At 38.5% G+C, this 13,404-nt stretch overlaps 1 protein-coding gene across 1 annotated transcript in view; it reads left to right on the top strand.

Annotated features, from left to right (window-relative positions):
- Window positions 1-12,276, top strand: part of Ncbp1 (nuclear cap binding protein subunit 1) — a 35,973-nt gene extending 23,697 nt beyond the window's left edge. The window contains exons 15-23 of the mRNA XM_042696067.1: window positions 2,186-2,289; window positions 4,191-4,313; window positions 5,853-5,955; window positions 6,519-6,612; window positions 7,632-7,735; window positions 9,177-9,291; window positions 9,569-9,697; window positions 10,599-10,712; window positions 11,739-12,276. Of these exons, the coding sequence (XP_042552001.1) occupies window positions 2,186-2,289; window positions 4,191-4,313; window positions 5,853-5,955; window positions 6,519-6,612; window positions 7,632-7,735; window positions 9,177-9,291; window positions 9,569-9,697; window positions 10,599-10,712; window positions 11,739-11,852 (1,000 nt within the window). The 3' untranslated portion in view covers window positions 11,853-12,276. The remainder of the gene's footprint in view (window positions 1-2,185; window positions 2,290-4,190; window positions 4,314-5,852; window positions 5,956-6,518; window positions 6,613-7,631; window positions 7,736-9,176; window positions 9,292-9,568; window positions 9,698-10,598; window positions 10,713-11,738) is intronic.
- Window positions 12,277-13,404: the final 1,128 nt, after the last annotated feature.

Consider the following 13,404-nt stretch of genomic DNA (forward strand, 5'->3'; position numbering starts at 1 on the left):
TTTTTCTAATGTATCATTTTATAAAATAGTTTCAAATTTATGGAAAAGTTGTCACAATTGGACAAAGACTTCTGTCTTTTTCATATTATTTTCTTAATTATTAACATGTTACTATGTTTCCTCCAATGCTTGCTCCTTTGTTTTCTGTACCCATTACAACCCAAAAGTTATGAGCCCATCAGCCTTCACATGACAGGGAAGCTTTTTCTTTCCTTGCCCAGAATTGTCTCTAGGAATGTGTAGCATTTTTATTTTCTCATTACTCCAGTCTTAAACAGATATTTTTTATTTTTTTCTGTCTGTCTCTTTCTTTTGTTTGTGTGTGTATTTGTGTCTCTATGTGTGTGTGTCTGTGTCTGACCGTCCATGTGTACTTGTGGAGTTTGAACTCCAGGCCTAGTAGTATCCTTGAGATTTTTACCTCAAAATCACTGCTATACCACTTGAGCCAAAGCTTCATTTCTGGGCTTTTTTGGTTTTTAATTGAAGAGTATCCTGGGCTTTCCTGCTCAGGCTGGCTTTGAATGAAGATCTTCAGATCTTGGCCTCTCGAGTAACTAGGATTACAGGCGTGAGCCACCAGTGCCCGGCTTTTCTGTCTTTAAAGAGGTCTGGGGATCGCAGTTCAAAGCCAGCCCAGACAGGAAAGTCTGTAAGACTCTTATCTCCAATAAACAACTCAGAAAAAAGCCGGAAATGGCACTCGGGCTCAAGTGGTAGAGTGGTAGCTGTGAGCACAAATAGGCTTAGGGACAGCACCCAGCCCCTGAGTTCAAGCCTCAGGACCAGCCAAAAAAAAGCCTAGAGACCTTACTTTCTTGGATTGCTCTGATAGCTCCTCTTGAGCTAACTCAGGTCTTGCATTTTTCCCAGTGTGTTACACAGAAGGCATATGAATTCACCATAGGTGATATTAATCTTGATTGCCTGGTCATGTTAGTGTTTTTCAGGCTCGTTGGTATTTTCCTTTCTCATTGTTTAATGTTTGCAGAGATGATATACTAAAGAAAACAAAAAAAAACCACTCTGCTTATCCAGTTGTTGGTGGCTCTCACCTGTAGTCCTAGCTACCCAGGAGGTTGAAATTTGAGGATTGCAGTTCAAATCCAGCTGGGCAAGAAAGTTTGTAAGACTCTTACCTCCAGTTAACCACTAAAAAACCAGAGTGGAGCTGTAGTTCAAGTGTAGAGTGCCAACCTTGAGCAAAAATGCTCAGGAACACCACTCAAGCCTTGAGGTCAAGCCTCCCCACCTCTCCTTCCCCCAGAAAAGCACCCCCCAAAAACAGAGAAAACCCTCTTGCTTTGTCAGTCACCATGATTACTAAGGAATTCTTTTTTATAATGTTTTTTTATTTAGTACTTGGTATTTCTGTTTCTCCTTATATATTTTATTTACATATACACGGGGACTAAAGAAATTATTTCATCCAGTGTTTTATAAACCATGACTATCATGATTTATTCTGATGTCTATATTGTCTCTGGGAAACTCCACTAAGTCCTGTATCCAAGTCTTTTTTTTTTATTGTCCTCTAACATTCATTGAACTTCCTTATATTCTTGTTTAAGACTTTCCAAAATCATGTTGTTTCCTTATGACTCCCATGGGATCATTTGTTCAAAATGGTATTTAGTTCTTTGTTATTGGGGTGTCATTGATTCTAGGCCAGTTCTTTGTTATTGAGGTGTCATTGATTCTAGGTCCTCTCAATAGACACATGCACACATACATACATATAATTACTTGTATATCCACGTGTATGTGTATGTGTGTTTGTATGTGTGTATGTGTGTGTGTTCATCTCTTCCAACCCAATTAACTGTAAAGCCATCTTCTCCTCCTTGGTTTGTAAACACTTCCCTTGGCTCCTGTCCTCTATATTTGTTTAGTGTTGTATAACCCATTTTGCCACTGTGCCAACTATCTGTCCCACTACCTCACTATCACCCATATCCTTGGTTGCTAGGCTACACACACCTCAGTGCACATCAAAAGTTTTGAAGTAGTCTGAGTTTCCATGTGGTAGCTTGTACAGAAGCCTAAAGGACTTTCATTTCCCTGTTCACTTTTTGGTTATTAGTTGTGTTCAGTGTTAGAGATTGTGGCTTTCCAGCTAAAGTGCATGTTACCAAAGAGTAAAACTAATAAAAGCTACTTTCTGAGGCTGTTGTTTGTATTGTAGGTTGTCTTACCATCAGCGTATATTAGATATTGTTCCTCCTACCTTCTCAGCTCTATGTCCTGCAAACCCAACCTGCATTTACAAGTATGGAGATGAAAGTAGCAGTAAGTAACAAAATAAGAATTCCTCTGTCTTTAAACATTACCAATGCCTAATGCTTTGAAGTAAAAAATAGAAAAAAGAATTTTCTACTTTTTCAAAGTAGAAATATTGAATTTTTCTTGGGTATATATTTTCTGTTTGAAAGTGGTTCATCACAAGCCACTATATTAAAGATTTTTTGTTATCTATATTATTACGGGCTTACAACTTGTTTCTCTTTCAATATTGTTTGCAATGTTTTATCTGTGACATTTTAAATATAGGGCCAAGTAAAGCAAGATAATTTTATAGTCTATACTAAGTTGAAAGTATGCATTTGTTATGATGATTGAACTTCCTTGAATTGATCAGTAGCAGCTAACATTTCATTTCTGGTGTAGCAACATAGGGGTATGTGACAGAAGTAAATTTGTAAATAGGATTTTCTTACCTTTTGGTCCCATCATCTCCAGAGTTGCATGGTGTTTCATACAACTGTGATTTGCTATGTCATTTGTGCTTTACAGTATTTGTGCTTAATGAAGGTTAAGATTTTGGACATTGGCAATCAATATACAGTCACCTGTAAAGATTTTTGGAGTTGGACTCTGTTTCTATCCCCCACCCCCTCTCCCCATGAGCCTTCTACTTTGTGTGGTGAAAGTTCTTGGCTCAAAATTCTATTCCCTGCCTTGTGCATTCTATTCCCTGCCATTACCAAAACACAGAAAGTCCTAACTATCGCCAGATCCTATTTTCCTCATAGGGTCTAGCCCAGGCTTACTCCTGTGAATATTTTTTAACTTTCAGCAAGCCAGTTGTATATTGCTCTCTGGCTTCTCTTAGTTCCTTAGCTAGAACATAAATTCTTTTGTGACAAAGAATCTTTACTTTTATTGTATGTGGGTTTCTTATTGTTGCTGTTTGTTTTTCACTTAGTTTCTTTCCACTTTAGAGAAACAATACAGCTAGTGTTACCTGAATGTCCTCCTGTAACCTGTCTTGACAGGATCTGTGTTATAGATTCTTTTTGCTTTCTTTTTTTTTTTGTCGGTTGTGGGGCTTGAACTTTGGGCCTGGGTGCTGTCCCTGAGCTCTTCAGCTCAAGGAAAGCACTCTACCACTTGAGTCACAGTGCCACTTCCTTTCTTCTGGTGGTTGATTGGAGATGAATCTCACCGACTTTCCTTCCCGGGCTGGCTTTGAACCATGATCCTCAGATCTCAGAGTAGCTAGGATTACAGGCATGAGCCACCAGTACCCAGCTGTTATAGATTCTTAACTCACACCCTCTGGCCTTATGTCGATTGTTTTTGTTATATCTTTGTCTACCTTGTGTTAAAAGCAGATTTTCTGTTGCTTTGGAGATGCCTTCATGCTGGCACAAATCCTACACATTAAGAACTCAGTAGAAAAAAAAAAAACTCAGTTGATACTAACTAGTAGTAAACACACAAGATCATGTCACATGAACATCTGACCTGGGTGATTCAGTGGATTCTACATAAGAGAACTGCAAAACACTCTCTTTAATTGGCAGCCTTTATCTTGTTCAAACTTGAACTTAGTCTCCACTGCCCCAGAGGACAGAATGAAGAAGAGGGTAATGCTAAAAACAAAAGACAAGCACATTGGCTCTTGGCTTATGAACTTACAAAGGCCAAGGAGGAGAGCTGAGGACTGGTATAAGGCAGTATAACTATGTCACCTTTCCTCTCACTGCTCATCTTGAAGAAGATTTGCAACTCTTGGTTCACCAGATTTCAGGTAGTGAAACATATATTTTCAGGTACAGTATCTTAATGGTTTAAATATTGAGATACAGTGTATTCTATTTTGAAAGGAAGTAATTTGTTTCTCAGTTATCTATCTAGTCATAAGAATACTCTTTGTCTTGATTACCTTCCCTCCATTCTATGTTTAGATTCTCTTCCTGGACATTCTGTGGCCCTCTGTTTATCTGTTGCCTTTAAAAGTAAGGCAACCAATGATGAAATCTTCAGCATTCTGAAAGATGTACCAAATCCCAACCAGGATGACGATGATGGTAAGAAACTTAAGTATTTCTTTAGTAGAACTATTAATAGACATTTTAAAGTAATGTATAAACATAACTAGCAATATGAGTTGCAATTTATCATTACCATGAAATGACCTACTTATCTTAGAGCCAGGAGTAGATGATGGCTCGTGCTGGTAATTCCAGCACTGAGGCTGAAATCTGAGGATTGCAGTTTGAAGTCAGCCCAGGCAGCAAAGTCTATGAGACTCTTATCTCCAGTTAACCACCAAAAATCCTAAAGTAAAGCTGTGACTCAAGTGGTAGAGCCCTAGCCTTGAGCAAAAAGGCTCAGGGACAGTGCCTTGAGTGCAATCTCTAAGGCCAGCACAAAAGAGAGCAAGAGAATAATATATTGGAGATACAGTTTAGTGGTAGAGCACTTGCTAAACATATGCAAAACCCTAGGTTTGATCTCTAGTACTATGTGTGCTATGTCCTAAACCTATGAAGTAAAAATATACCTTGATAGTTCATGACTGTAATGCATTACCTCCCTTCACCATACAGAGATCCTAAATGGAAAGGCTTTGTATGTTACTAGATGGATATTTTCTCCAGATATTACTAAGCTGCTGTAGTAATAACGTTTACTGAACATATACCATGTAACTTAAACCAGATTCCTAATTTTTTTCTAGCCAAGGATAGGAAAATTGACTTTTAAGTTTACTTGAATTAATAAGTGAATAAAGAAAAAAGTGATGAGATAGACTTTTCTTATCACATATTAAAACATATTGTGAAATGCTTAGTTGGCTACTGGGGCAAGTTTATAACCATTGGTGAGGGACTACATGTAGGTGTGTGTGAGTCAACATAATGATAATAAATTTACACATTGTCAGACATCCTGAGACATAGGCTTGTTTCCTGTTTTTATTTTTTTTATTTTTTTTTTAAACCAGGGCTGAGAACCAAACCCACGGCCTTGCGTGCGCCAGGCGGGCGCCCTTCCGCTGGGCTAAACCCCCAGCCACCCTGTTTTTATTTTTATTAAATATATTAGCCGGGCACCAGTGGCTTACACCTATAATCTTAGCTATTCAGGAGGCTGAGATTCTTATCTCTAATTAATCACAGAAAAAGCCAGAAGTGATGCTATGGCTCAAGTGGCAGAATACTAGCCTTGAGCAAAAAGGAGCTCAGGGACAGTGCCCAGGCCCAAAGATCAAGAGCCAGGACTGGCCAAAAAATGTGTGTGTGTGTGTGTGTGTGTACACATATATGTAGTCGTCATATAGAATATAAAGTAAGAAAATCTTTTAAAAATAAATGTATCATATAGAAAAGTAATATAGAGAAGTAATTCCATAAAACCAGAAATTGAGATTATGATTGGTTTTACATTTTGAGCAATTGACATCAGTAATGATTTTTCGTTGTTTATTATTACTGAAAGACAATACATGAATGTGTGACTTAGCATTTGGATATTAGCATGCCACTTGTTTAGCATTCCAGATGCAGCACTAAGGAATTGCTTATATTTACTTTTTTTTTCTTTTACTGTGCAATTCTTTTCAGATGAAGGGTTCAGTTTTAACCCATTGAAAATAGAGGTCTTTGTACAGACTCTGCTTCATTTGGCATCCAAATCATTCAGCCACTCCTTCAGTGCTCTTGCAAAGTAAGTACAAGCCAATAGTAATTTTTGCCTAAAGTTGTCAAATATGAAGATCTTAACATTGTTACCATTTCATACAAAGCAATGTGATTTGCGGTAGATTTTAGCTGTCTGTATGTACATTCATATAGACATTGAGGGAAGCTGGTAAAGACCAGATCCTCAGGCAGTCATTGATACTGTCAAAAATTCAGAGGCCAAACTTAGCATCTAAAGACACATCTTTATAGCTTGTTAGAGTCTGAAAAATAAAGCATGTAGATATTCCTTTTTCAAGATTCTGTGCAGTTGGAAGTGGTGCTGTGGCTCAAGTGGTAGAGCAATAGCCTGGAGCTGGAGAGCTGAGGGATCACGCCCAAGCCCAGAGTTCAAGCCCCATGACCAACCAAAAAAAAAAAAAGATTCTGTGCAGCTTTTGTACAAACTGAATTCCTAATCATAACTTGTACATCTGTGAAAGGATGTGGCTAATATTTGATTCTTTTCCATTTATATACTGTATTTATATTGAGTAACTCTGAAGACATTAAAATGACTAATAATGTTTTTCCTCCACTATCCAAAAGGTTTCATGAAGTCTTCAAAACCCTAGCGGAGAGTGATGAGGGGAAGCTACATGTGTTGAGAATTATGTTCGAGGTTTGGAGGAACCATCCACAGGTAACAATTACTTAATTAGATATACAGAGGCCCAGATAAAGTGAAAAATTAAATTCTGTTCTGCTTATTGAATGTTTTTCAAATCTATAAATTTTTTGGAGTTACGGGAGTAATAGTACTTGATGCATTCTTTAAAGAATTAAGCATTGTGATTTGTTTTTGAACTATAATGATCTCCACATTTTAATATTCATTGAGTATTTGTTACTTGGCAGAATCTACAAGTTTGTGTAGTGTATCCAGTTTCTACAACAAGACCTGAGTTTCTGAAGCCTTAACATATTATTTAAATACTGTATTGTATATATAGAAATGAATTCTTAAAACTACTGGTCAAGGAAGTGGCGCTGTGGTTCAAGTTGTAAAGTGTGCAGGGACAGTGCCCAGGCCCAGAGTTTAAGCCCCACAACTGACCAAAAAAAAAAACCAAAACTACTGGTCAAACTGATCAGTTTCTTTACATATATGGGGGGGGGGGGGGGGGGGGGGTAGAGAGAGTTAGTCTTGGGCCTTGAACTTAGGCTCTGGGCACTATCTCTGAGCTTTTTGTGCTAAAGGCTAGTACTCTACCACTTTGAGCCACAGCTCCACTTCTGGTTTTCTGGTAGTTAGTTAGAGATAAGAGTCTCATGGACTTTCCTGCCCGGGCTGGCTTTGAACTACCACCATCAGACCTCAGTCTCCTGAGCCACCAGCGCCTGGCAAAAATTATTTTTGCCAGTCCTGGGGCTTGAACTCGGGGCCTTAGCACTGTCCCTACAGTTCTTTTGTTCAAGGCTAACCACACCGCCACTTCCAGCTTTTTGTTCTTATGTGGTACTAAGGAATCAAACCCAAGGTTTCATGCACACTAGGCATTCTACCACTAAGCCAGCTTCCCAGCCTAAACATAAATTTTTTATAAGCCTTCATATTTTACTTAAGAGAAGCATTATTTTGTGTTATAAGTAGTAGTATTTTGTGCTATTTGTGCAAGTGTTATTTTGGCTACTTATGATGGCCTAATTCTCTCATTGTAGATGATTGCCGTGCTAGTTGATAAGATGATTCGCACACAGATTGTTGACTGTGCTGCAGTAGCAAATTGGATCTTCTCTTCAGAGCTGTCTCGTGACTTTACAAGGTTTGGACCAGAATTTGGAGCTCATATAAGAGACCTCGTGTATATCAATTCTTAGAAAATATGAACTTTGTAAATAATTCATACAACCTAGTAATGGTTCTTACTTGTGAAAGTTTACAATCTTTATAGTTGATCGGGACTGAAACATTAGCTGACATACTTACAGTTCATTTCTTGGTCACTGTACTACCACCGTTCTATTGTACAGAATATGAAAATGTCACAGTTTAAGTAACTTGTCCAAAGTGACACAACTAAATTCAGACTCAGACACACTGCAATTGCTCCAGTGCTCAAGAGCTTTAGCTGTTCTGTAACACCTAGCTAGCATCAATATTTCCAATTCTTCCAAGCTTTCTCTGCCCTCTCCCTGAGTTAAAGTATGCTGCTCAATCCTATCTTCTGACATCTAGACTTGGAGTTTTAGGAAGAGAATGTTTTATTCTCCTCCTAAGCTGTCATGTAGGCCAAAATTTGTGAAGGAAGTACTACTCTGTATTGTGCCCTGCCTAGTTTATAAAAGGAAAGGAAGGAAGGAAGGAAGGAGCAAGAAAAAGAGGGAGAGAAAGAGAAAGAAAGAAAGAGAGGAAAGGAAGGAAGGAAGGAAAAGAAGGGTCATTTATGCAGCAAACATTTTAAATCACCTTTGAGGTGATCCTTATATTTGATCTCTTTCCTAATTAGGTAGCTGACATAAATGTTTATCTCATTCTTAAACCCATAGTCCATTGTCAACTAATGAGTTTCTTGGATGTTCCATGAGAACTGGCTGAGTGCATTAGCTGAACAGTGTGACATCACAGTGAGTCCCATTTTGAGGAAAGTTCAACACTTTGTTTACATTTGAAGTGAGAACTACATTTGTTTTTTTTCCTGTTGTTAGTGTTTTCCTTAGTTTACCACTTGAGTTCAGTGAATGTGTACACACACTGCTCATATCTAGTTATATATATTTAAGGAATGAGAGCATGCCAGGGATGCAGCATTGCCCTCAGGGAGCTTACCTGAGTCTAGTGGGTGGAAGTGGATGTGTCTACAATTTACAATAACAGGCAGTTTCTAAGTGTTGCTCTAATTCTGCCTGAAGGAAGGAAGGCTATTATCAGCCCTTAAGAATGAATAGGTTAGCTAGGCGCTAACCTATGGGTGGCTCATGCCTGTAATACTAGCTACTCAGGAGGCTGAGATCTGAGGATCGCTGTTCAAAGCCAGCCCAGGCAGGAAAGTCCATGAGTCTCTTTATGTCCAATTAATCACCAGAAAACTGGAAGTGACACTGTGGCTCAAGTGGTAGAGCGCTTACCTTGAGCTGAAGAGCTCAGGGACAGTGCCCAGGCCCAGTGTTCAAGCCCCAAGACCAACAACAACAACAAAAAAAGGATGAATAGGTTATCAACTTTGAGAGCTTTACATGCAATAACCAATGCCATATTACTTTAAGATTGTTTGTTTGGGAAATCTTGCACTCTACAATTCGCAAGATGAACAAACACGTTCTGAAGATCCAGAAAGAGTTAGAAGAAGCTAAAGAGAAACTGGCAAGGCAACATAAACGGGTAAGTCTTTTTTTTTATTGTCAAGGTTATGTACAGAGGGGTTATAGTTACATAAGTAATTTCTTGTCAAACTTAGTACCCCTTCCCTCATTTTTCTCCTACTTTCCCTTCCCCTAAATGGGTAAGTCTTATATACAGAAATTCTGGAGAATATTCAAAGATACTAACTTGATGGTGAAGTTGTAGAAGCAGAGGAGGAGGAAAAAGCAGGTAGTCTCTTGTCTGCTCTTGTCCTACATGGTCTATAGTGGATTTCTTAATGTTTTCCTTTCTGCAGCGAAGTGATGATGACGATAGAAGCAGTGACAGGAAGGATGGGGCCCTTGAGGAGCAAATAGAAAGACTACAGGAAAAAGTAGAATCAGCACAGAGTGAGCAGAAGAACCTCTTCCTTGTCATATTTCAGGTAGGTTGGCTTGGAACATTGATGTGTAAAAGACATCTATACCAAGTCAGACACCAGTGGCTCACACCTGTAATCCTAGCTACTCAGGAGGCTGAGATCTGAGGATTGCAGTTCAAAGCTAGCCCAGGCAGGAAAGTCTGTGAGACTCTTACGGCCAATAAACCACCAGAAAGCCAGAAGTGGCGCTGTGGCTCAAGTGGTAGAGCACTAGCCTTGAACTGAAGAACTGAGGGACAGCACCCAGGCCCAGAGTTCAAGCCCCATGACCAAAAAGAAAGAAAGAAATCTATACCATTTCTTTAGTTTTTTATTCGTGTTGTTTCTGTTTTGTTTTTTGAGCCAAGGCTTTACAGTAGTTCAGATTGGCCTTGAACTTGTTATCCTCATGCCTCAGTCTCTAATAAGTGCTGGGATTACAGTTGTATACCATCATACCTAGTAAAAATGTTGCTTTTGATCACAAAAGGAATATATGTTCATTTAGAAGAGCTTAAGATATAAAAATTCACAAAGGAAATAAAATGTCACCACTGAGGTCTGTGCTATTAGCACTTAAAATTCCTATCCCATGTTTAATTATTTACTATCAATTATTTATGATTGCTGTACTTCCTATGGACATTTTTGGGTACAGATGCCTTTTAATACTACCAAGAGTCAGGAAGTAATATTGCAAGAATAATTTAGACATTATTTTCTATATTACCAAGAAGGATGTACCAACTCAAAATTATTACTGGTCTTCCTTTTTAGGTGGACAGTATTTCAGCGAATCATGAAAGGCAAAAGTACAGTATAGACTACCTGGTATAAGCAGTACTTTTAGGGCCCTCAGTTATTAGCTTATTTCTGAAATGTAAGGTTCTCCATCTAATACTTAAACTTCATTTGTCCTTTCTAGCGTTTTATCATGATCTTGACTGAGCACTTGGTACGATGTGAAACTGATGGGACCAGTATATTAACTCCGTGGTATAAGAACTGTATAGAGAGACTCCAGCAGATCTTCCTACAGGTTTGAGAACTGCTTTGAGTAGATGACAAGCACTATTCTCAGCTACAAAGGTTTCCTATTTTTTTAAAGAAAAATCTTCATCAGGCTAGGGATATGGCTCAGAGGTGAAGTATTTGCCTACCATGCACAAAGCTGTCAGTAATGTCCAGCACTAAAAAAAGAAAACGAATAAATCCTTCTAAAATTTGCTAGACTCCGTAGACTCTTCAACAGCTACTATTATGCATCAGAATATTTAGGCTTAAATTGGCTTTATATCATTCAAACCCTAACTGCTATTTTCCATTGCTAGGGAGCCGGCTGTAATCTAAACTGTAGAGGGAAACATGTAAGGGAACCATAATTTTATAGGTAATTAAATGTCACAATAGCTGATAAACAGTGCCTATGGAAGTCAAAGTAAGCTGAGGTCTCTGTAGAAACAAAATGCCAACACTGCTCTTAGTTATGCTGACATTAAAGATGTATAAGAGAGTGGAGCTGACCTTCAGGCAATGTCCATTTATTTTACAAAAGTCATTAATGCAGAAGCCTTTTTTAAAGTTGAATCCTTTTAAGCTTCCCAATAGAAATTCCCTATTTTTCAGTTACTGATAATTAAAAAGCTTTGACAGCCCCTGGTCATGTACAAATATTCAAATATATTTGAGTCTACCTAAAGCAAATAGGCATGTTTTGGCTTCATAGCTCAGTCCTGCTGAGGCTGCTTTCTAACAAGTCACCATGTATGGGGAGACCCAGAAAAGCTGGTCTGTAGCAATAGCTGCAAGCACTGCCTTGCATCATGAACTGCATTTCCACAGAAACTCCTGAGGACTGAGATGCTTCAGTTACTAAGTATCCCTTTCCCCACTGCCTCTACTGTTTTGGAGATTTTATTGAAACCCATCACTCCTATCAGCAGGAACTGTTTTTGTTCCTACCTCTTTCCTTCCTTCCTCAGTATGGGTGGGCTGCCAAGGGACATTGTCTAGTAGATTGCTTATTTGCTTTTTCTGACCAGCACGCTGTTTTGTATGTCCACAGCATCACCAAATAATCCAGCAGTACATGGTGACCCTGGAGAACCTGCTCTTCACCGCAGAGTTAGACCCTCACATCCTGGCTGTGTTCCAGCAGTTCTGTGCTCTTCAGGCCTAAGGATGACAATTTTCCCTCACGTTGAGATTTTTTTCTAATATCTTAAAATAATTTGTCTTATTTTTGATGGTTTGATGCTTGCTTTCTTGTAGCCTTTCATTTCTTAAAGGAAACAAAGGGGGAAAGGGGAAGTGAGGAGTATTATGTTATCCTTACTTGCCTCTAACAGGCCAATATTTCTTAGTGACAATGTGATAATGACCGTGTTGTATTATATATGTGACAGACACAACTTTTTAGTGACCGGTTTGATATTTTCTCTCCTTAAGGCACAAAACAACAGGTTTGAGGTATGTGAAACAATAGAGGTTCAGCTTACAAAGTCATGGGTAGAATGGTGAGCTTATTTCCAGGTAGCATAACTTGTCACAGCTCCTGGATATCCTAACATGGCTGAAATAAAACTAAAAATATGTTTTGTAAACTTTGTTATTTCATTACTTATTATCTTAGTCTATTTTTAAATAGGTGGTTTCTTACTGAAGGCTCAGATACCTCCTTTAGTATTTTCTCTTCAAAATACTTTTCTTCAGTAGTACTTTATAACCCTACTTCTTTATATAGCAAAGTGTTACTACTATTTGGAGTCCACCTTCCAAATTTGCCTAAATTACCTGGGAAGCTCTAGAGTCATTTTAAAACACCATTATGTTTGAAACACAGATTTCTCCAGGTGGTTCCAGTTTTGGGAACCATTGTTTTAGAGCATCTGGTCATTTGCCTACATGCACCTGAGGAACTAGAATTAGGTAGATTGGCTAAAACTGTTCTTAGAATTAGAAGTGGGTTTTGGCAGTGGATTGTATTCAGATAACTTCATTCCTGAGCCTATTTGCTATATGACATCAAGGCTTAAATGAAATGAGGGTTTTGTAAAATAATATATAATGAATTACCTGAGACGTTTCAAATTTCTAGGGTTTTTAAAATTCATTAACCTTAGAAAAAATTACTATTAATCTTATTGGTGGTATTTTTGTGCATTTGTACAAGATAGGTATCTTTTTCCTAATTACATCCGAAGTTCGTGATGCATTAAGTCCTTTCCATATTTGAGCAATATGGTTAGTCACTGTACATAAATCTTAATAAAAAGATACAGAATCAAGTCCATTCATTGGAAGGGAATTTCTAGGGTTTTTGTTTTGTTGGGGGGCGGGGGGTGGTTTGGGTTCGTCATGGGGATTGAACTCGGTCTGGGTACTGTCCCTGAGCTCTTTTGCTCAAGGCTAGCACTCTACCACTTTGAGTCACAGCTCCACTTCCAGTTTCCTAGTGGTTAATTGGAGATAAGAATCTCACAGACTTTTCTGCCTGGGCTAGATCTGAACCATGATCCTCAGAGCTCAGCTTCCTGAGTAGCTAGGATTAGGATTAGACCAGTACCCAGCAGTGTCTAGGATTTTTAAATATACCGTTTAATTCAGTCAATAAGTATTCAATAGATCAATGTTGCTTGGCAAGTTACTAGCAGAAAGAGGACCAAACCCAGGTTGTTGGCTAAATATTCTGATAACACAATTCTTCTCCCCATTGCTTAAGCAACTAGTTT

The sequence above is a fragment of the Dipodomys spectabilis genome, unplaced genomic scaffold, assembly GCF_019054845.1.
Source record: "Dipodomys spectabilis isolate Male_0828 unplaced genomic scaffold, ASM1905484v1 ptg000006l, whole genome shotgun sequence".
Taxonomy (NCBI): domain Eukaryota; kingdom Metazoa; phylum Chordata; class Mammalia; order Rodentia; family Heteromyidae; genus Dipodomys; species Dipodomys spectabilis.